Genomic DNA, 21,478 nt, shown 5'->3' on the forward strand with positions numbered 1-21,478 from the left:
TATGGCGTAAGTTTGGTGCCTGATAGTGCAAGCTAAGCAAGCACCCCACTTTATTTTTTCTTCCTTTTCATTTATTTTCCAAAATTATTTATCTCCCCTCTATATAACCAAAAAGAAAATTAAAAAGAAATTTCATAGTATTCTCATCTGCCTGTATTTTTTTTTTTAAAAAAAGGACTTAAGTCATATATACTGAACAATCTAATTTTTTTATCCATGATAAATTAATAGAGGCAGAAATTCTAAATTTAAAATTTATGGATTCGGAATTCCAGCTTTTTAAAATTGTTGAGTTCTAAATTTATATTTTATATATAATACATAAAATTTTAAAGCAAATATAGAGTTTTAGCTATTCGATTCTACCGAATCATACGATAAATTGTATATTCGCTCTTATCATTGTAATATAATTTAATTTACTATAACAAATTATAAATATTTTTTTAACTAGTTAATCAATTAATGTTCATCATAAAAATTTACTTGTAATTACTCAACTTATAAATATCGGATCGTATAAATATTTTTATACGATCTCATTAAACAAAAAATAAAAATTGGATGTTTTTTTTTTTTCTCCTCTCTCTCTCTCCCCAACTCTTTTTGGGTCCTCACTACTTCTATAAGCTTGTGTTTAAGTGCTTCACTAGCAAAACCCACTGCAAAACACTCTTCTCCCTTTGTCTCTCTTCATACCACTCCTTTGTTTTTTTGTCTATCTCATCTTCTTCATCACCTCTTTCATTATATTACTCCAAATTAACTCCACAAAAGAAAAGAAGAGGAAAAAACCCAATCTTGATCATTTTTCCAGTTTTGTCTTTTGCTTTTGAAGAGCTGCTGTTTTAAATTCAAAAAGCTAAAGAATCTCAGTTGGGTAACCCTCTTTAATTTTTCATCTTCACTCTTCTTCTCTACTACACAATTTGTTTTAAGTAGAAGATAAAAGAACATTACCAAGTTCCTAGCTTTATTTTCATCCCATTGACTTCTATTTTTCCTCCTTCATTTTCTGTTCTAATGAAGTACTAGTCTTTTTCAGGAGAACAGTTTAATTTGCAAGTGTTTGACCCTTTCCTCTCTTTCTACTTCACTTTCAAGAATACACTTCATTTGGCCTTTTTTTTTTTTTTTTTTTTTTTGGTTCACTCTCAAGGGCAGTCTTCTTAAGAGCTTAATTTTAACATGATCCTATTGTTCTGCATTTCCAAAATGAATTGGTGAGAAATTAATTATGTTGATGAAGCATGAATCAATAATGTATTCCTCCATTTCCTAGTTGTGTAGCTTCTTGTTTCAAAAAGAGCGGACAACTTGTGAGGATCTCCTAGGTTATTTTGTTTTTTTCTTGAATAGTTGAAGTCAGCCACCAGTGTCAATTTAATCATTTAGTCTATAGCTCTAGCTAGCTAGCTTCTACTAATTAGTAAGTTCCTATCCTGTCCCTTTTTGTCTCCCCAAAAATTCAACTTTTTTTCTTTGAAGGAGGTCAGAAATGGAACTTCCTCCAAGTCAAGAAGAGGATATGCCAATACCAATTAACAGCACATATGTTGGAGGAGGAGGAGGGCATGGTCATGGTCATGGTCATGGGCACATGATACATCATGATCCTACACCACCCAATAACACTACTAATCACATTATACCACCTTCCATGAATGGTCCTCCCATTGATGCACCACCAGTTGCAACAGCAGATCATCATGTACCTTTCAAGAAAATGGTCAGGTACTGTTAAATTGTCAACATACTTTTAATTATATTACTTCTCAACGGGCCCTTCACGTGTGGGCCTATTTCTTTTAATGAGCTAAACATGTTACAACATTTTTTCGCTTTTGCGTGTGACCTATTGCTAGGCTGATATCTTGTTGAATTGTGTCACCATCTCGGAGCTATATGAACTAAAGATGGCCATACCTAATTCCTTTTAATGAGCGCTAAATACGTTAGAACTTCTGTTTTGCTTTCATACGAGACCTCTTGCCTTCTTTGTTATCTTGCTGAACTGTATTGAATGGTGGTCAATTGAACATCCATCCCTGGTAAATTATATTCCTTCCTTTCCAATAAATGTGACATTTAAACCACCATCACATAAATTGGGACTAAGGGAGTGATATGTATATATAGAAAACAATACTGAATGTACAAGTCAAAATATTTTTTTTATAAATATTTATTAAATCTTTGAGGACTAAATCAGGTCTGATTTCGCCACTTATCTCAGCACACATTTTTATTATATTATTTCCACAGGTACAAAGAGTGCCTGAAGAACCATGCAGCAGCCATGGGTGGCAATGCAACTGATGGATGTGGTGAGTTCATGCCAAGTGGTGAAGAAGGTACAATTGAAGCCCTCATTTGTTCAGCTTGCAATTGCCATAGAAACTTCCATAGAAAAGAAATAGAAGGTGAACAACAACTTCTTCAATTACCCTCTTCTTGTGGTGATTGCTATCATCTCAATAGGGGAGGCAAAAAAGTTTATTTGGGACATAACCATCACAAGGGCCTTTTAGGTCCTGAGCCATTTGGAACTATAATTCCTTCTAGAGTACCACCACATCATCAGATGATAATGTCATATAACATGGGTTCACTTCCTAATTCTGAGTCAGACGAACATGATCAAGATCATGGTGGGGTTATGGGTATGGCTAGGCCATTACATCATAATCATCATGTGAAGAAGAGGTTTAGGACAAAGTTTACTCAGGAACAGAAGGAGAAAATGCTCAATTTTGCTGAGAAAGTTGGATGGAAAATACAAAAACAAGAGGAAGCTGTGGTGCAACAGTTTTGCCAAGAAGTGGGAGTTAAAAGAAGAGTACTTAAAGTATGGATGCACAACAATAAGCACAGTCTTGCCAAGAAAAATACCAACGATATTCTTCCGCATGAAAATCAAGTTTGATTTGATTTTCCATCTGCTAATTAATTCTCCTTTGTTTTTTGTTCACTTTTTTGTCTGGATTTTATATTTATGGGGTATGGTCATTTCTAGAATTAGGATAATATTTAAGAATAATACATTGGGAGTATGTATTGTAGTGTTATTAGCTAGTGCATGTGGGAATTGGAATGGTGGAGGAGGTTCTTCTTCGTTTGGATGCTGTTTAATTAACTAATTAATCTCTCCAGTGGGGACTGTATTTATATTAATTCAGTCTTTTGATGGATTTCTTGGGATGCCTATATTTTTGTAAAAGAAATTTATGAGTCAACTACCACGTTTGCATTTGACCCCAAACACTACTGCCAAAGAAGTTTTTGTTCGTACGGATGGACACTTGGGTGAATTCCCAAAGCACATCAGCAATCCCCAAAAATGGGAATTAATCGGACCTCCAAAAAGAAAAAAATTGAACTTAAAGTAAGATCATTTTTTTTTTCCCTTTGTGTATTGATTAATTTATCTTCCATTCTTGATCCGCCACAAGGAAGGCAATAAGAATTAATTTTGATACTTAGACTGGGTTTTATTTACAAATGTTCTTTTTAAAAATTCTAAAGAATAAAAAAGCATGGCATATCTAATGAAAACACATGTCATTTTGCAAATATCAAAGGAGTGTTTTTTTTTTCTAATATCGAAACAACCTAATGTGAGGTTTTTACCAAATTAACACAAATATTTGCTAAAATTATTTTCTCACTAAGGGTGTTGAGCCGGCCTGGAATCAAATTGTCCCTGGACGGATTTGTTGTTATTTCTGGTTCAAGTTCACAATTAGCCGTTTTTAGTAACCCCATTAAAAGAATAATCAAAATTTTATGAAGTTCTTAAAGTTTAGCTTTCTCAGAATCAACTTCAGATATACGAGTTTGAAGTTGAAATCATGAGTCTAAAATTTCTAACTCCAGACCTTAGTTTACAATTTGAAGCACATACTTTTGCTTTCCAACACCATGCCGTACTCTCTTCATGTTAGTTTTTAGAGACACATTTTCCACTCTCATATGTCTCAAAATATTTGGTACATTTTACAGATAATACAAGTTATTTAGAATTCTCATTCATTGACTAAATGTTACTTCAAGCATTATGAAATCAATTCACCGTCTTAATTTTGAAGAAGAGGAAGAAGAAGAAGGTTGATTTTCCCCTCTTCATATTAAAGTTTAAATATTTCTAGACAAGGACTATGTTTTGAATTGCATATGTGAGAGGCTAAAAGCTACGTTATTTCTGAATTAAAACAGATAGAGATGTCAACACAGCACATAAAACAATCCCAGAATTATTCACTTGCCGAACGTCTGCTGAAATAAATTGAACTCATCTATACCAATTGTTCTCTTTTTACTCTTCCATGACCACAGGTAAAGGGCTTTAAATTCTCAGATAGGAAAACAACTATGTTGCCGTGGTAAGACTTATTAAAACTGCAAAAATACAGATATGGACCATGAAATGAATATTATTACAGCTGAAATCAAATGTGTGATTTCCAGCTTGAGTTAGAGATTGTGTGACCACATATCAAATTTGCATCCTTGGCGCCACCCCATTAATGCTTGTGGTCCATTACTCTAGAAAATCCCAGATTGGTTTTAACTTTAGTTTCTACCACTCTTCAAGTTTGGTCCAAGCAACAATTTCATTGCCTTTGAGGAGAAAAAAAGGAGATTGTTCCTCAAGTATAGAGTAAAGAGGTAGAGAAAGAATAAAGGAATGGCAGGTGGAGGGATTGCACCATCTCAAATAAAGTAGAGAAAAGAATAAATATAATTTCAGATATACATATGGCAACAATACATGCACTAGTGCCTTCCTATGGTGTCCAAGGAAAATAATGTTTCAGCCGAGAATTAATTTTACTTATGGTTACTGTTATAAGCATTCAGTAAGTTTAATTAGTGTACTTTTTATGATATAAGAGAATTTTGTAACTTTATTGTTTAGGCGGGTAAATTTCAGTTATCATTCCTGAAATTAATTCGTTCAGTCGAAGAAAGCTTAATAAAGTTTAGTTGTCACCCGTGAAATTAACCCTTTTAGTCGAAGAAAGCTTAAATCATCCACCACTCTACTCTAGATATCATACAGAATGTAAGCAAATGAGTAATATTTCTCATTGGGCTAACTCACAAAATTGAGGGTAATTTACAAGAACGGCCTTATTGAGTGATCTTGACTTCGTCTGTCCCGTAAGTATAACTTTCAAGTTTAACAAGTTTTGATTTCTAAACTTGAAGGTACTCATGTGGGCAAACAGGGGTCAAAAGTTGTCCATTCATTTTCAATATACTGAGTGTAGTTTTCCCCGAGGTTGTAAAGGATTAAGAAGTGATTCCAACATCACATAGTCCTGCAAAAGTGTGAAATGATAAATAACAGCCCAACTCTCCAATATAAGGAGCTGCCTCTCACAAGTATGCCCCAATCAAATCGGATCTAAATTACAGTCCCAGTCTATGATTAGAAACAATATATTGCACAGTAAACATATAAAAATTTTAATCTTTTTAAAATTATTTTCTTTTATTCAAATTGTAAAGAATTACTTTAAACCATTTCCTTCGGAATATACAAATGCTCCAAAGATGGACTTCTAGTGAAGAAAATATTCAACCTACTTTTCTTCATCATAAATGTAGAAATGCTATTTGGGGAATTGGGTTAAGTTCACAATAGCCTCCATATGGATTGGTCTTGATCTCTTGGCCGTTCAACAAAAATTTAAAAAAATATCCATCACTTCAGAAAAGTTTTTAGGCAAAGTTTTTCTTGCTCATGAGGCATAAGTTGTGGACATAAATTAGTTAGGTTTATAAGGCAGAGATTCAGGATAATTCAAGACAGTTAACTTGTTCAATTGACCACAACTTCTGCCTATAGGAAAAAACTAGGACTTATACCTGATTGGTAACAAAAGTTTTTCTCAACAATTTGTTTTCAAGTTAATGCCATTTTTTAAAGATTTTATTAAGCAAAAATAAAAATTCAAGATTGGACACTTTTGGGGACACACGCATCATTTCCAGAGGAAATCCGGATTAAATAAAGGGGAAAGAACGTGTGTGCCCTCTCAAACCAAAATAATTACCCGCCCATACCCTATTACTTTCGTAACCCCAGAAAAAATTAAAACTATTTACCCGAGATGCCTCCAAAATTATGATATCAACATAGTATATAATATATATTGAGATGGTATTATGGATGGTCATGTTCATTTATTATAAAAACACACTTTTCTCGAAAAAAAACTTGTATGATACTATCGTCTTATATACATATATTGCGATGGTATCATGGAGGCAATCCTTCAACGAGACACTCATTAGGACCATGGTACCATCGTGGTATATAAATATACTAAGATGGTATTACGAAGATTATTTCAATCCTTCTCATAGTCCTCCATGATACCATCATGATATCTAAATATACTGCAACGGTATCACGGAGGAAGGAGTTTGGGCGAGGGAGTATGTCGGGTTAATATTCCAGCCGGATGGGGTAGAAGCGAAATTACTTTAGGAGGGGCATGGAACGGGTAAATATTTTATATTTTAGTGGTATTCTTTAGTTTTGTTTTCCCTTAAATAAAAGCCCGTCTAAGTTCTATTCCAACGATGGATTCCTATCGGCCCATAGACTCTAGACTTGGGCCGGGTACTGGATGCCCCATTTTCTTCCCCAACGCCTCCACATCAATTCAAACCTCCATTGAAATGCTAGCGACTGAACTCAGAGAGTAACAAATGTCTGCCATATTCAGAATCTACAAATCAAAACCCCACACTTTCACTTTCAGAACATCTCTTTTTTCCCTATCCTCTTCCAAATTCCATTCCTCCACTTCTCCTTCTCTCAAACCTAAACCAAAACCCTCACCTTTAGGGTTTAAATTCGAAGGTTCTAGATTAGGGTTAGGGTTAGGGTTTAGGCATAAATGGGAGGGAAGTTCCGACAGTTACGATCTCATAAAATCAGAGGTTAACTGTCCCCGTTGTTCGAAGCAAATGAATGTGCTATTCTCCAACAGGCCGTTATCGATAACGGCCGGGGAGACGGGGATTTACCAGGCGGTGAATTTGTGTCCTCATTGCAGGACAGCGTTTTACTTCAGGCCGTTTAAATTACAGCCTTTGCAAGGGACTTTTATTGAGATTGGTAGGGTTAAAGGAGGTGAAAAAGAGAGTGATGATGAAGGGAGTTGTGGGAAAAGTGATGGTAAGATTTGGGAAAAGTTGAGGTCTTATAGTGGTGGGACCAGTGGTGGTAGTGATGATGGTGGGCAAGGTAGTTGTGCAACCGAAACCAAGGATTCGGAGGCGAAAATGGAAGAGTTACTTACACCAAAGGAGATATGTAAAGGGCTTGATCAGTTTGTTATTGGGCAAGAGAGAGCCAAGAAGGTTAGTAACACTCTCTTTGGATGATTGTTTCGTATTATACTGTATTGTTTTGATGAATACAACGTTCGGATAGATTGTATTGTTTCCCGCCGTTACATAATATCACACATCAACAATTTCGAAGGATTAAGGTACGGGGTAGAGCTACTATAAAAAGGTAGTATAAGGAATAAAATAAGATGTAAAGACAAAATGAGAAAAAGAAATAAGGTAACGACGCCATCACACAAAGTCGGTATTTACATAAAGATGGATTTAACGATACGATACAATAATGTTAAGATAACAATTAAAACAAACATTGTATTCAAACTAACAACACAATACAATACAATAGGTAAGACCATCCAAACAAGTTGTAAGTCTTTGTTTCTGCTGGGGTATTCAACTTTGGTCTTACTGACTTGATATTCTACGTTTTGCAGGTGCTTTCTGTCGCAGTTTACAACCATTATAAACGAATTTACCATTCCTCTTTGAATAAAAAGTGAGTAAACATGTTCTTACAAATGACATATCATTCTGCTAACATGTGTACTTGTGAAGATGTGTTACCTTAGTGGAAAGTTTGATCCTTTGATAGGCCATCCCATCTAAATACTTGTTTACTTTAGCTGGTTGTATTTTACTTGTCTCGAGCAATTTCAAGAGCTATTTTGATTTCTCCTTAGATGCTCCAATCTTGTGACCAGAAACCTCTTCATGATGCTATTAAAATTGTGAAAAGTAAAAGGACTTGGTAAAGCATTAACGCATAGAACACTTTCAGAGGCCAGATTAGACTATGACCAGCTTCATCTGATCACAAATGAGCATAAGGAATTTTGTTTTCATCTTTAGGAAAAAAGACAAGAATTATCTAATAATAAGGAATTAGAATACAAAGGGAGGAAGAAACCCAGTCTTTCAACAAAGAGGTGTCATGAGAATAGGACATGCTTCCTCCACTTCGAAGGTGGTTTTCTTCTTTGGCTATGTCTAATTCTAGTACAAATATGCAAGAGAGGAGTTTTACAGTACTATTTTCAGTAGTTGAGCATCAGAATGGACCGTGTTCATTATTGCTTTCACAACCGTAGCATGGAAGATGGAACTATTTACATTCCGCATCTGACATCGTCCAATAGCTTGGTTGACTGCTGTCATCTTGCTTCACCTAGATCTGTTGTAATTTCTCATCCTTAGCACCGTTGAAATGGTTTTGGTCACTGATAGTACCAGAGGCTATTAGGATCCATCAATAACTAATAGTACCGATGTCAATGTCAGGTCAGATTCAGATTCAGATTCTGGTGAAGTCAGAGATGAGCTGGAAAATATTGATAATGATTCAGTCGAGTTAGAGAAGAGCAATGTTTTATTGATGGGCCCCACTGGCTCAGGTATGATATCTGATTTCTAGTTTGAGGAATAGTCCCTCATTCCTAGTTTCTGGGTGCACCAATGAAGTTTCATTTCGTATAGAAGATTGGGTGCCAGTTCGTAGGGAACCATATTATGTTGTACATTCTGTACTTTTTCATTTAGTACCTTTTTACAGAAATTTTTTCCACCATTAACAAATTATTTACCTTATTAAAAGAAATGATATCTGGTTCATCTATCCATAAGAATCTTAGTTTCAATAGACTTTATTGGTCGTTGTGTTCTAACTTGTTTTTCTGCGAATGAAAGGACAGGGAAAACATTACTTGCGAAGACGCTAGCTCGTCTCATCAATGTTCCTTTTGTAATTGCGGACGCAACATCTTTAACACAGGTAGGTTTGCAATCATTTTTCGCATCAAGTCGAGTCAGTGCTATTTCATTTTCCCTTTGTTCCTGAAATAGCTCTAAGTTGTGTACTTTTCCACTTATGAAGAACTCAACAATAAAAAATAAAAGATGTTTGAACTCATGCCTTTGTCAACCGCGTGCTTCGGAAAGGACAGATTAAACTTAACTCACTCATTGCACATGGAGTGTACTAAGGAAATCAATAGATCTGCATCTCCCGTACAACTACTTTTTTTGCACCAAAAAGCTAATAAACATACATCTGTGTTTTTGTCTGCAAATGTTCCCTTGTTTACCTTAAAAATATCGCTGATTTCTTTCTCTCCATACGATCCACCCTATGGTTTCTGCTCTGGTGTACAGAGCGACTTTGCAGCTTTGTGGAGGTCTCTTCCGTTCCAGTATAACAGTAGCTCTTTGGGGGATTCAGGGATGCACCATTTCACTTCTAGTATATTCTAAGACCTAATCATTTCAGCTCAAATACGTCTCAAAGAGGTAGAAAGGAGAGATTCCTGATAATTCCTTAGCTTCTTTGATACAAGTATTTCAAAGTGCTTAAACTTTGGTTCGATAACTATAAAATGTAGTCTACTTCTCCGATTGCCACACACACATCTAATTCAGTAGTGATCAGAAAATTGTCAGATACATTTGTGCTTGCATTTTAAAATATATGAGATTGGTTACGGCAGTCGATTGAATTTACTTGTGTCTTGCCATACCGTTGAGCTGTGGTGCCTTATGCTTTCTGACTGTAGTTGTTTCATATAAGTGTAGACCATCTCTAAGTAAACCTGCTTCTCGAGGGAAGTGAACTGGAATTTTAGTTTATTTTACCTTTTTATTAGTTATATTAATATCATTAAAATAATGAGTACTTCTCTCTCTCTCTCTCTCTCTGTAGGCTGGTTATGTTGGCGAGGATGTGGAATCTGTATTGTACAAATTACTCGAGGTATGGATGACACTTTTATAGCGTCCGAAGTTTTTTTCATTCAATTCATGTCCGACCTGCTTAGTTAGCTCTTTTATTAATGGTATTTCCGAGTAGGGTGGTGAAATTGGGAGTTTAAGATAAGAAATGGTCCTTATAAAATAAAAATAAAAAGGGTCTGACGCGTGGGCTTGTGGTTTTACTAAACAAGAGAAAGGATCCAAAATATTTAGTTTTCTTGTTTCCCCTTTCCAGCAACATTGCAAAAAAGATACTGGCAAGTTGGACAAAGTTCAACTGTTCTCAATATTGGTGTTCATGTTTGTTTTCACTTTTTAGGCTGCTGACTTTGATGTCGAAACAGCTCAGCGAGGGGTTGTCTACATAGATGAAGTTGATAAAATAACCAAAAAGGTCAAAACCCATTCTCTACTTTATGAATTTGGATAATTGATTTTAAAGTAATCATTCTCATCAGTCAACTGTATAGGCTGAGAGCCTGAACATTGGCAGAGATGTATCGGGGGAGGGCGTCCAACAGGCGCTGCTGAAGATGCTTGAAGGAACTGTGAGTATTTATTGCAAATTATTTCATCTGTTCTTTCCAGTTGCCTATTATTCTTGTAAACATGCTTACTGATTCATGTCTGTAGTTCCTTGACTTCAAATCTGTTCTCTTTGAAGCATTGTTTGAAAATCAATATCTTATTTGCTCAGTTTATCTTTATTTCTTCTTCAGATTGTAAGTGTACCTGACAATAGAGCACGGAAACATCCACGTGGCGATACTCTTCAGGTATGCTGAATCTAGTAAAGCCTCTTTTATCTACTTTTTTTTAAAAAAAATAAAAAATTGTTGGCTTAACAGTTTTATGGGGAAAAGCACTTACTACTTGCTTTTGGATGGTAATATAGTTTAGTGCTTTTTAAAATCAATTTGCTTAAGCTGGGGGTGGAAAAAAAATCTTTACTGGGAAAGGTGGTTTGGTCAAGGAAATCAGATGTCAGACACTGACCTATTCATCATAAAAAAGAAACAGGACGTCTTCAGCTAAACTACACATATGTTGGGAGGGGGGGAAGTCAAGTCAAATACTGGTTTATATGCCTTGAGCAATCATTTACGAAGGATGTAATGTAGTAACTAGCTGGACGTTACTTGTTCAATAACTCGTCACTGTTCTTTCCAGATGCTGACTGCTCTTTATATTTCTCCATATACTTATTTGCAGATAGATACTAAAGATATCCTTTTTATCTGTGGTGGAGCTTTTGTTGGTTTAGAGAAGACAATTTCAGAAAGGTAATCTGTCAAACTCAATTAATTTCATGGAACGCATTTTGGTTAAGTGATATATTATGTTTCAACTTGTCATTTGTTTTCCTCCAGACGACAGGATTCTTCGATTGGATTTGGAGCACCTGTTCGAACTAACATGAGAGTTGGTGGTATAACTGATGCTGTAGTCACATCATCACTGTTGGAATCTGTGAGGAGATCCCTGTGACTCTTGGGCGTAGTTTTCTTTTCGGAATCACTATCTTGTAGATCTAATGATTTCGTGACTCCTTATTCTTGTGAATTCTAGAAACCAAATGCATCGGAAGCACTTGTTTGACATTGTTTCTATATCTAGGTAGAAAGCGATGATCTCACTGCATATGGACTCATTCCTGAATTTGTGGGGCGGTTCCCAGTTTTAGTGAGTTTATCTTCACTGGATGAGGATCAGCTTGTTCAGGTATGTGTATTCTTTTGGCTTTTTGATGATATAGTTTCTAGTTTCACGTTTTCCTGCTTTTATTGGCTTTCTTGGAACTTCACCTGTGCTTAGGAGGTTGATGACCAACTTAAAAATAGTCTTACTATGATGAACCCTCATAGTATGCGTTGATGAAGTTCTAATTGAATGGGCCCAACCAGAGTGAATTACGCTCCAATTCTTAAATGTGGTTTTGATTGATTGATTGAATGGGGAATTTTGGGAGTTTCTCATTTTGCTTTAGGTGCTATCGTGGACTCTTAGCTCATTAAGAAGGGAAGAATTGTAAACTCAATATGTCCTATCAAAGGGTACGCTCTTCCGATATTTGCCTTTTCTCTCTTTCTTTGATCCTTTTTCCATGTTGACATCAGTAAAATCATCTTTGTGCCTCTAGAATTGGAACTTGAGTTGCTGTTGCCGCGTGCCAACAGTTACATTATTAAACTTCTTCAAATAAACCTCCATTCTTTCGGATATATTGCATTTATAGTCTAGATCAGAAGTACTCTCGAACTTGTAGTTCGTAATTAAATATCTGATTTAAGTACCTTGACCTAGTTAAATGCTTTAATATCACAATAGTAGGTTAAAACATGGATAGAGAAGCCAACCAACTAAAGAAAAAAGAAAAGTGTCTGGCTGTGTGTTTGTAAACATCATTTACACCTGTTGTGAGAAGTCTTTTGAGTTTCAATTTGCATGCATTTGGAAATTATTTTGTTTATGCCTTTTGGACTAACAGGGAAAGGAGAAAAAAAAAATATTGGCTGCTTTAAGATGAACGAGAATATTTGAAGTTGATGTTCCCTTTTGCTTTTCACCTTTCATATTGTTTCTTACCTCCTTTTTTTTCCTTTTGCTTGTGGATCCTTATTTTTGCTCTGCAGGTTCTCACGGAACCCAAAAATGCTCTTTGCAAGCAATACAAGCAAATGTTCAACTTGAATAATGTAAGCTTTTAGTTCAGCGCTGTTTAGCTCTGACGTTTGATACTTCATTCTGATGCACTGGGTCAAAATCAGTTATTTACATCGAAGTGATTTGTTTTCATTTTACAGGTCAAATTACAGTTTACCAAGAATGCACTTCGACTTATTGCTGAGAAAGCCATTGCCAAAAACACTGGTGCACGAGGCTTAAGATCTATACTAGAAAGTATTCTGACTGAAGCCATGTATGAGGTATTACACGGCACCACAATATTCTTTTTGGCATTAATTGTGGAAGAACTTGGAAAAATATCTGACCATTTTACTCTATCACATTGAGGCTACTCAAGGGAGGAGATATATCACCTTTTTATTTGAAAGTTTGAAATACCTGCTTTAAGTATTACTTTTAAAAACTGTACGTGAGCATTCCATGAGTGGTTGACATAGCTATCTTATAAAGAACTTCGCACCAAATTTCCAAAATGAACCTAAACATGATCTTTACCTGTCTCTTTCGGAATGTGCCTAAAATTTTGGCCCAGTAGTGGGTTTAAAAGCTCCAAAAGCTCTATCAATGTGCTTTTCCAATCAAACCTTTATGATTAAATGTTATTTTGATAATGTAGCAAATACGTGAAGAATTGTTTTTTTCGTGTTCAAACGCGTCACATTCCCAAATGGTGCCTCAGTGAAACATGGTTCTTTTGTCAAGTCTGCCTCTGATTTCAATGCATACTGTCTGTTTAAAAATCGATATCTTTGCACAGCTCTTGTGATCCTTGTTCTTTTTCGGCCACATGGCACTCGGAGGATCCTTTGTGCATGTCACAGCTATTCTCATAAACCATATCCTGGAATATTGTGCACAGGTTCCCGACAGCAAGCCAGGCGGGGACTCTGTAGAGGTTGTCTTGGTTGATGAAGAGGCTGTCGGAACAGCTGATACAGCTGGATGTGGAGCAAAAGTTCTTCGTGGTAGCAGTGGGCTGGAGAATCTTTCCTGTCCTACTGGATCAACAATGACAATGGTATGTCTCCTTCCATAGATGATAAGCATTCTAAGACAACTTGCTATCAGCCCGTCGCATTATATATCTGATTATCTGCCAGAGGCAGTCCCTACCAATTATCAAAATGCTTGTCTGGGATTGACCATAATAATCTAGAAATAAAATTCAAGCTGATTTAGATGTTCCATTCAGCAAATTTTATTACAATTTATCTTCTCTGTGTGTCACCTGTAGTTTTTGTGTTTGATGGGCGAGTGATGTGAACAGTTTGCTCTCTCTTGTTCTTTTTAATCATCCAAGGGAAACTTGTTTCTCTCTTCATTTGAAAAGAGACCGAAAAAAGAGTTGTATGAGGAAAGATAATTAACCACCCACCTCAGCCTGGGATTTGAACCTCGAGAAATTCACTTTTCTTCCGAGCGTAAACTTTTAAGAAGTTTGTGTTGCCCCTTATAACCAAATCTCTCTTCCACCTTGATTTCTTCAACGATCAAGTATGGAATTGAGAGGTGAATGATTTGCATAGATATTATATATTTTGTCTATAATCAAAAGTAAAGACCCTCGACAATTAAATATGAATATCATTGTCATTTGTATATATTTGTATGAACATACTATTGGCCAAGAGGTGGAGAAATGTGTGAATCAAAGAACTGGTTGCTTAAGATTTTCCATGCTCTCTAGAAGGATTGCAAACTGTAGATTTCTCGAGTGATTTAGCTAATTTTTTTCAGGAAAAGAAGGAAGCTACAAAAGAAGACTTGGACTCGGAGTCTGAGGCACTGGCAAGAGCCTTGAGCTAGTAATTTTAATGGTCTGTTTCTTCAGTTTTCGTTTGCATGATTCTTGTATATAAAGTAATTATCAAACGTGCAAAGCTAGTTGGGGTTCCTTGTTCTTAAAAAAAAAAAGGCTTTTTGTAAACCCAGATTTTTCTAATCTCCGATTGAGTTTATATAAGTTCCATAGCCTCTTCCCCTGGACACCCGATCTAATCCATATTGACTTCCAGGACGATGCTAAAAATTATGCAGTTCTTTTTCATTCTTAGTAGAGGTTCTATTTGAAGGCGCGGGGTTGGTTGATTTAAATTTGAGACTGTTAAGGGGTGTACTCCCTAAAAAAGGGAAGATATCTCTTGTTTACCATGTGAACAAGAGATTCTATCTTGTAATGGATGGTAAGGTGAGGTTTGCTTTGATATCCTCGCCCTCTATTTCTTCTCTGAAGCAACAGGAAATAGTTGTATTTGCATAGGTTGGACATGGCATTTTCCAATCATAATAGAAGATCAATGCTCCTCTTATGAGATTAATCAAACCTGTGGTTATGACAGTCAAGTTTATTCATGAAAATACTCGCTCAAGAGTTCCTACCTTGAACTTTTCAATACCGGGGAATGAGTGCACGAGCTGAGTCCAAGTTCGGTTATAATAATCTTTTCCCAGTTAGAGGTGTTATTTGTTGACCTGAAGGGACAATATTGTAAAATACGATATCGAGCTTCTCGAAGGTAGACCAATGTCATGATTATGTGTCTTGTTATAGCAGGGTTAATTTCATTCTTGTTTCTCTTGTATCGAGCACATCATCAATTGGAAAACTTCTTACCATATTTGAGTATGGAGCGTACAAGTTGGAGTTGGCCTTCTGATCAAAGATAAAGAGAGCTAAGTTAGCAGGTTCACTCCCTTGGTCATAAAGAGGATAAAGAACTAATATGAATTAAAGATACTTACGATATAAGGACATTACAGGTTTTGAACTATTGGATATAAGTTTGATTATTACGGGTGTGGGTACATTTACTTGACGCCATGCATGTTATTGTTTGCTTAATTGGTGAACTCATCTAATTTCCTCTCATGTTTCATATACATGAGTTGAGGTTGGGGCGAGCCGTTGAGTTATTTTCCTAATTGAGCTACAAATCTAGTGAATCGCACCTGAGAGTTGTTGTGTCTTATTTCATTCCTTTTATGTAGTATTATTGAACTCTATATTTGCTCCGTACATTCTTGTTACTTGTCGATTTTAGAAGAAACGTTATTTCTTCTTCTAGATTTGGCAATCTTTTTGGAATTTATATTTATATATGTTTAGAATGTTACGAATGGATTACGGCTTACGACATGAATCAATGAGTATACAATTTTTAAATTTAAAAATCACATAAATATTATTGAACACTGTGTTTGAGTTGTGAAAAAGACGAATGTTGATCTTATTTTGTAGCTCAATATAGGAAGTGATCATGTCTCATGAAAGTCCTTGAATGGTTTTTGTAATTTCTGACTTTGTTTCTAATTACTTAAGTTATTCGATTGTCTTAAATTCTTTTGAGATTAATTAGTATAATATACTTGATATTAAAAAAAATGTTACTCCTAGATGACAACTAATACAGAATCTATTTATCTATTTATTAAAGGTATGATAGCTCATCAGTTTTTGGGGACAACTTGGAATCAGTTTCAACTTGAAACTACTCACTTATATCTAGTATGATAAAGATCAATTGGTTTAGATATTTTAAGTTGAGTTGATTTGCTTAGTGGACTAAACTTATCAAGTATTGATAATGGCCTCTAACTTGTATGCGGTCACTTATCTGCTTGAAGTTCCCTTCTATAGCATTTCAGTTAATATACATCATCAACTTATATATTACGAGTAACAGCACAAATTCATTTTAGCCTTCCTAACATTTAAAACGATGTACCTAAATTACTAATACTTAATTTTCTTAGTATAGATTAGTTTAAAATAGGTCTTCAAGTTATATTGTGGTTAGTTAAGAAAAGTTATATTGTTCGAAAGAACTCAAGTTAACAAAATAAATGTAGATTCATGTCAAAGAAATCTCCTTGAAGCGCTCCTCTGTTGGCATTTTTGTTAAAACTCCATAAATCAACAACTATGTTACAAATGACAGGATAAATTCACCATAGTCTTTGTAAGTTTAAAACGTTGTACCTGAATCACTAGCTTTTGACCTTTTTTTGTACATATTATTAGCTTGAAAATATGTTTTAAAGTTAAAGTTTGGTTGTTTAAGTAAAAGGCTTTATATTATCGGGAGAATTCAAGTTGACAATACAATATTTGGACTCGACTAATTCAGGGCTGCAGGGCGCAAATACTAAATTTTGATCACGTCATTTCAAAAATACTCGCCTTATGTTATTTTAACTTTTTTTGCACAGGTACCCATTTCGCACCTGAAGCTTGGTGATTTCAGACATTCGAGCCTGAAAGTGTGGCCTTGTGAAAGCCAAACATCAAACATTTTCACCTAATGTTATGTATGGTTTGCGAAGGCAAAATTCAGACATTTTTATTGAGGTGCGTATAAAATTGGTTCAAATTTCAGTCATGTATTTTTGAATTTTTTTTATGTAAGCCTAACTTTTAATTGTACATGACTGAAGTACATGTAAAATAGGCAAAAAATTCAGTTATGTGTCTAAATATTTTTTTCAAAAATATTTTTTTTCATGTATGTCTGCACCTCAGTCATACATGAATGAAATACATGCAAAGACGGGCTGAAATTTCAAAAATGTGTGGTTGAATAAAAAATATGGGAAAAGGACACAAATGGTTGTTCAGGTGAAACTATTGACTCCTAGTGGCCCAAGAATCTTAAACGCATTTTTTAGCCTTTTCAAAATATTTTAATTTTCTAGTCATTTTTCAGCTAATTTCAGCATATGTATCTAAATTGTATCATTGTTGTATATGTGTCACTACTATATATGTGTAGAAAATGTATCATTGTTATATAGAATATGTATACCCGCAGTATATGTATAGAAAATGTATCATACATTTGCATCATTATTGTATAACTAGTGAAGTAGCCCGCGCTTCGCGCGGTACAACTACGACATTAATATGTAAAGGATATAACTGATCTAATTATAAATTTTCTCAAAATTATTTAAAAGTTATAATATTCTTTTTTTTTGGTTTCTCGTCGAGTGTTCGGTATTTATATTGGAGTTTGATTAAGCTGCGTAAGGCCCCATTCGGGGAAAAGCGCTCCCTAGCAAGGATTTTTTTCATATCCAGAGCTCGAACCTGAAACTCTGCTTAAGGGAGGAGCAGTCTATCGGCTACCCCACATCTTTTGGTGGTATAATATTCTTTATTAAAAAGTAGATTTAGATGAACTGAGTTTTTTCCATTATCAAATTTTTTAAAATAGAGAAATGAAAAAGTATACGTACATATAAGTTTTATAGACATTTTTTTATCTAAAAACTTTTGTTGGCTTCAGATCTAAAAGATCAAATTTAACATTTTATGTTAATTTATTTTTTGACACTTACTTTTATATTTTTCTCTATTTTTCATTCTAAACTAATAATAACAACAACAAAAGAAGAATGAAAGGTAAAAATAAAGTAAAACTGAAAAAATATAATATGAAATTCACTGAGTCAAATCGTAAGAATCTCGTATATATTTAGTCCTATCAGTTTTCCTTTTATTTTTTCTCTATGTTTTTCATTTTCCTTCTTAATTCCCTACCCGCTCATTTTCCATAAAAATGTCAAATTTGTCTATGCCCAAGTGGAGGAGAGCAATGTAAATTCAATATATAATTACAATTATTTTATTGCATATACAAAAATACTTCTTAAACAATTCAACACTCAAAAATATTTGAGTTTTCATTATTCATTTATATCTCTCACACCAGAACATGTTTGTCGGTTGTCACCGTGGGATACTCTTGTTGTCTTGTACTTTTAGTTTATAACAATTTTGAGAATACAATTATTTGGATTAGTTTCTTAAACAAAACTAAAAAGTTTAAGTTTTTATTTATTTATTTCAATTAAATATTTTTAGAAGATAAAATCATAAATAATCACTATTCTATTAAACCATCACTTAAACCTAAAATATATTAAAACTTATCACCTATGACAGAACAAAGAAATTATTTCAGCAAAATATATGTACTACCAAATTAAATGGTCTGATTGTGATTTTAGTTTTTCAAAGAGCGACGGAGTATTTTGGAAAAAGAATAACTACTAATAGTTAAAGGATACACCATAATGATTGAAATAAGCAGATTTTACAACCTTCCATTGCTACAACCACCTTTTATCTTCCTTCTTCCTTTTGAACATTAAATTACCGCAAATCTACATAAAGACGAAAATGAAGTATGGAATTGCATTTGTGACTATTTGAGATTATAACATTACACAAACGACTTCGTATTTACCTTGTCTCTTCCGTCTATATTTTACTTCTGCTTGAATTACCTAAGAACTCAAGGAAACTTCTTCATCCTATAAGCGGACAAAATAGAAAAAAAAAATCGGGTACATAATATTAATTTTGATAAATGGTAGAAGAAAATTGAAGCATATTTAATTGAATCATAGTTCCTATACTTTTGCTAGAGCATGGAACGGGGAAAAAATGCAACAATCAAAATTTGCAATAGCACAAAAAATAAACAGAAAGATCTGTAATAAAACAAATCAAACTAATTATATTACAAACAAAACAACAATGTAGGGAAACAAAATAATCCAGCAGAAAATAATATTACTCCCTCAAATCGTTGGCAGAATTAAAGAACAAAATATGACTATCATATGCAAGAATTTAATTGGATGAACAAAATGCAAGTGGAAGATCATTTGCAACGTTCTTTTGTCCAACTTAAATAGCAGAAGAATTGATCTTATGCTCTATTGATTAAGAATTAAAAAAGAAAACAGTTACAATGACAGCTAACGAAAACAAACGGATAGAGAGGTGGAGGTAAAGGTGTATTAAAATAATTAAGAGAATTAAGAGAGTGGGTTTTGAATTATTTAGTAGATAGCATATTGATTTTAAAATGAAAGAAAATCCAAAAAAATGAGAGAAAAGATAAATAGCATTCTAGGCCATAGAGAGGTGCCACATCACCTTGTCTATGCCTAGCTTTATATTATATATAGATTTGTGTTTAATAAATATATAATCAACGTATACTCACTAATCATACATATATTATATGATTATTATACACATATTACAATGTTTTGGGATATTTAGGTAATACCACTTTCTACAGAAAACTCAGATTAACATAGAACATACTAACATATGTATTGATTTGGAAGAGAAAAATTGAGTGGATATATATAACAATATGGTTTTACAGTAAACTTTGCGGTTAGATATGTATTTATGCCGAAAATGCACCTCGCAACCAATCGCCATACCAATTCTAGCTGAAATTGACCTTTACAAGTTTGACCCGCGGGATCTTCCAGGTAAATATTTTTCTCCTCCACCTTTGTTAATGGAGTAGAATTGAATGGTTCAAATTTTGAAGTTGTGAATTTGAATTTAATCAAATTATGTGTTTGTGTTTCAGATTTGACATTGTATGGAGAGAAAGAACGGTATTTCTTTTCACCTCGAGATCTGAAATATCTGACAGTTCACGCCCAAATCGAGCTCCCAGAACTGGTTACTAGAAGGCGACTGGTATCGATAAGCCGATTGGAAATCGGAAGGCGGGTGGAATTAAGAAAGCATTGGTGTTTTACATTGGCAAGGCACCTAGAGGAGAGGAGAAAGTGAGAGGTGGATGAAACATAGGAGAAAGTGAGAGGTGGATGAAACATAGGAGAAAGCGAGAAAGTAGATTATGGCTAGGGCCTGTCTTTATTTTAGGCCTAGGGGCTATTTCGGGGTATTATCTTAAAATGAGGCCTTTTGGGCAGGTGACTACATCATGTCTTTTTCCAAAAAATAATAATTTTGTTATTTGAATTTCACTAATGCAACACACGATTTAACACCCAAATCTACTATAAATAAGCTCAAATTTAAAACATAAGTTTCATATATCATAAAAAACAAATTCTAATCATCAATCTGTCAAAAACACAACAAATTTAACAAACTCATTTAACACGTTTTTTTTTTCTTCAAATATGCCTGCACTTTAGTCATGCATACATGCATGAATTACCCTTGACAAGAAGGTATTTTATTCCTTTTCAAAATAATTGACGTTTTAGTTTATCAAGAAGGTATTTTGTTCCTTTTTTTTGAATTTACTCTTGACATATTCTTAATTCAATGAACAAATTTAATGCTTGTTATAGTTTCAAAGCCCCTCTTAATTAAGGATATTTTAGTCAATACACCTCTTAATTTTTAAAAGTAAGTAAATTCCTTAATCCACATGTTCAAGTCTAAAACCTCAATTATTTTGGATCGGGGGAGTATAGTCAACCACATGTAATTTTTCATTAATAACTTTTAAAAGGCCCTTATCAAGAAAAATATGAAAAAGGTAAAATAAAACTTATTTTTGAAAATGTGTCTTCCCAATTATTACTCAAATCAAAAGCGAGTACATCATGAATAAAATATGGCGGGGCAAACCCCCATTCCACCGAAGCAAACACATAAACAACCGTCTTAGATTAAGCGTGAGCAACTCTATTCGCTGATTTTCTAACTAGAGAAACAAACTCTAATTGAAAATCTTTCATTAGTGTCTTGCAATCACATACACGAGACTCAAATTAAGAATGATTTGAAACGTTCCCTTCGAGATCTTGATGAACTAGCTGGTTATCTGTCTCAGTCACCATACGACTATTAGCAGAGCCGCTCTTCAACCAGCTCAAAGCTTCC

At 34.4% G+C, this 21,478-nt stretch overlaps 2 protein-coding genes across 8 annotated transcripts; both read left to right on the plus strand.

The window, feature by feature from the left end:
- The first annotated feature begins 617 nt into the window (after positions 1-617).
- On the plus strand, positions 618-3,235 carry LOC132598591 (zinc-finger homeodomain protein 4). 2 transcript variants are annotated; one of them, XM_060311555.1, is made up of 3 exons: positions 618-880; positions 1,489-1,734; positions 2,266-3,235. In XM_060311555.1, exons 2-3 carry the CDS (start codon positions 1,499-1,501, stop codon positions 2,924-2,926), a joined length of 897 nt encoding a protein of 298 aa, XP_060167538.1. In that variant the 5' UTR covers positions 618-880; positions 1,489-1,498; the 3' UTR covers positions 2,927-3,235. The 2 variants fall into 2 exon arrangements, with proteins under 2 accessions (XP_060167538.1, XP_060167539.1); XM_060311556.1 differs by having other exon boundaries at positions 618-875.
- Positions 3,236-6,591: 3,356 nt separating this feature from the next.
- LOC132598592 (CLP protease regulatory subunit CLPX2, mitochondrial) lies at positions 6,592-20,518 on the plus strand. 6 transcript variants are annotated; one of them, XR_009566603.1, is made up of 17 exons: positions 6,593-7,380; positions 7,806-7,867; positions 8,650-8,762; positions 9,060-9,139; positions 10,064-10,114; positions 10,433-10,507; positions 10,584-10,661; positions 10,833-10,889; positions 11,326-11,396; positions 11,484-11,583; positions 11,731-11,835; positions 12,747-12,809; positions 12,918-13,040; positions 13,661-13,819; positions 17,011-17,149; positions 19,986-20,097; positions 20,202-20,512. XR_009566603.1 is itself a non-coding variant. In XM_060311557.1 (16 exons), exons 1-15 carry the CDS (start codon positions 6,724-6,726, stop codon positions 17,101-17,103), a joined length of 1,887 nt encoding a protein of 628 aa, XP_060167540.1. In that variant the 5' UTR covers positions 6,593-6,723; the 3' UTR covers positions 17,104-17,149; positions 19,986-20,518. The 6 variants fall into 6 exon arrangements, 4 of the variants coding, with proteins under 4 accessions (XP_060167540.1, XP_060167541.1, XP_060167543.1 ...); XM_060311557.1 differs by having other exon boundaries at positions 19,986-20,518; XM_060311558.1 differs by lacking the exon at positions 19,986-20,097 and having other exon boundaries at positions 20,202-20,505.
- Positions 20,519-21,478: the final 960 nt, after the last annotated feature.

The sequence above is a fragment of the Lycium barbarum genome, chromosome 6, assembly GCF_019175385.1.
Source record: "Lycium barbarum isolate Lr01 chromosome 6, ASM1917538v2, whole genome shotgun sequence".
Lineage (NCBI taxonomy): Eukaryota > Viridiplantae > Streptophyta > Magnoliopsida > Solanales > Solanaceae > Lycium > Lycium barbarum.

Coding starts and splice junctions, on each gene's coding strand:
- LOC132598591 (XM_060311555.1), top strand. CDS start 1,499: ATGGAACTTCCTCCAAGTCAAGAAGAGGATATGCCAATACCAATTAAC. Junction 1,735..2,265: donor CCTTTCAAGAAAATGGTCAG/GTACTGTTAAAT, acceptor TTATTTCCACAG/GTACAAAGAGTGCCTGAAGA.
- LOC132598592 (XM_060311557.1), top strand. CDS start 6,724: ATGTCTGCCATATTCAGAATCTACAAATCAAAACCCCACACTTTCACT. Junction 10,890..11,325: donor CACGTGGCGATACTCTTCAG/GTATGCTGAATC, acceptor ACTTATTTGCAG/ATAGATACTAAAGATATCCT. Junction 12,810..12,917: donor AAATGTTCAACTTGAATAAT/GTAAGCTTTTAG, acceptor TTCATTTTACAG/GTCAAATTACAGTTTACCAA.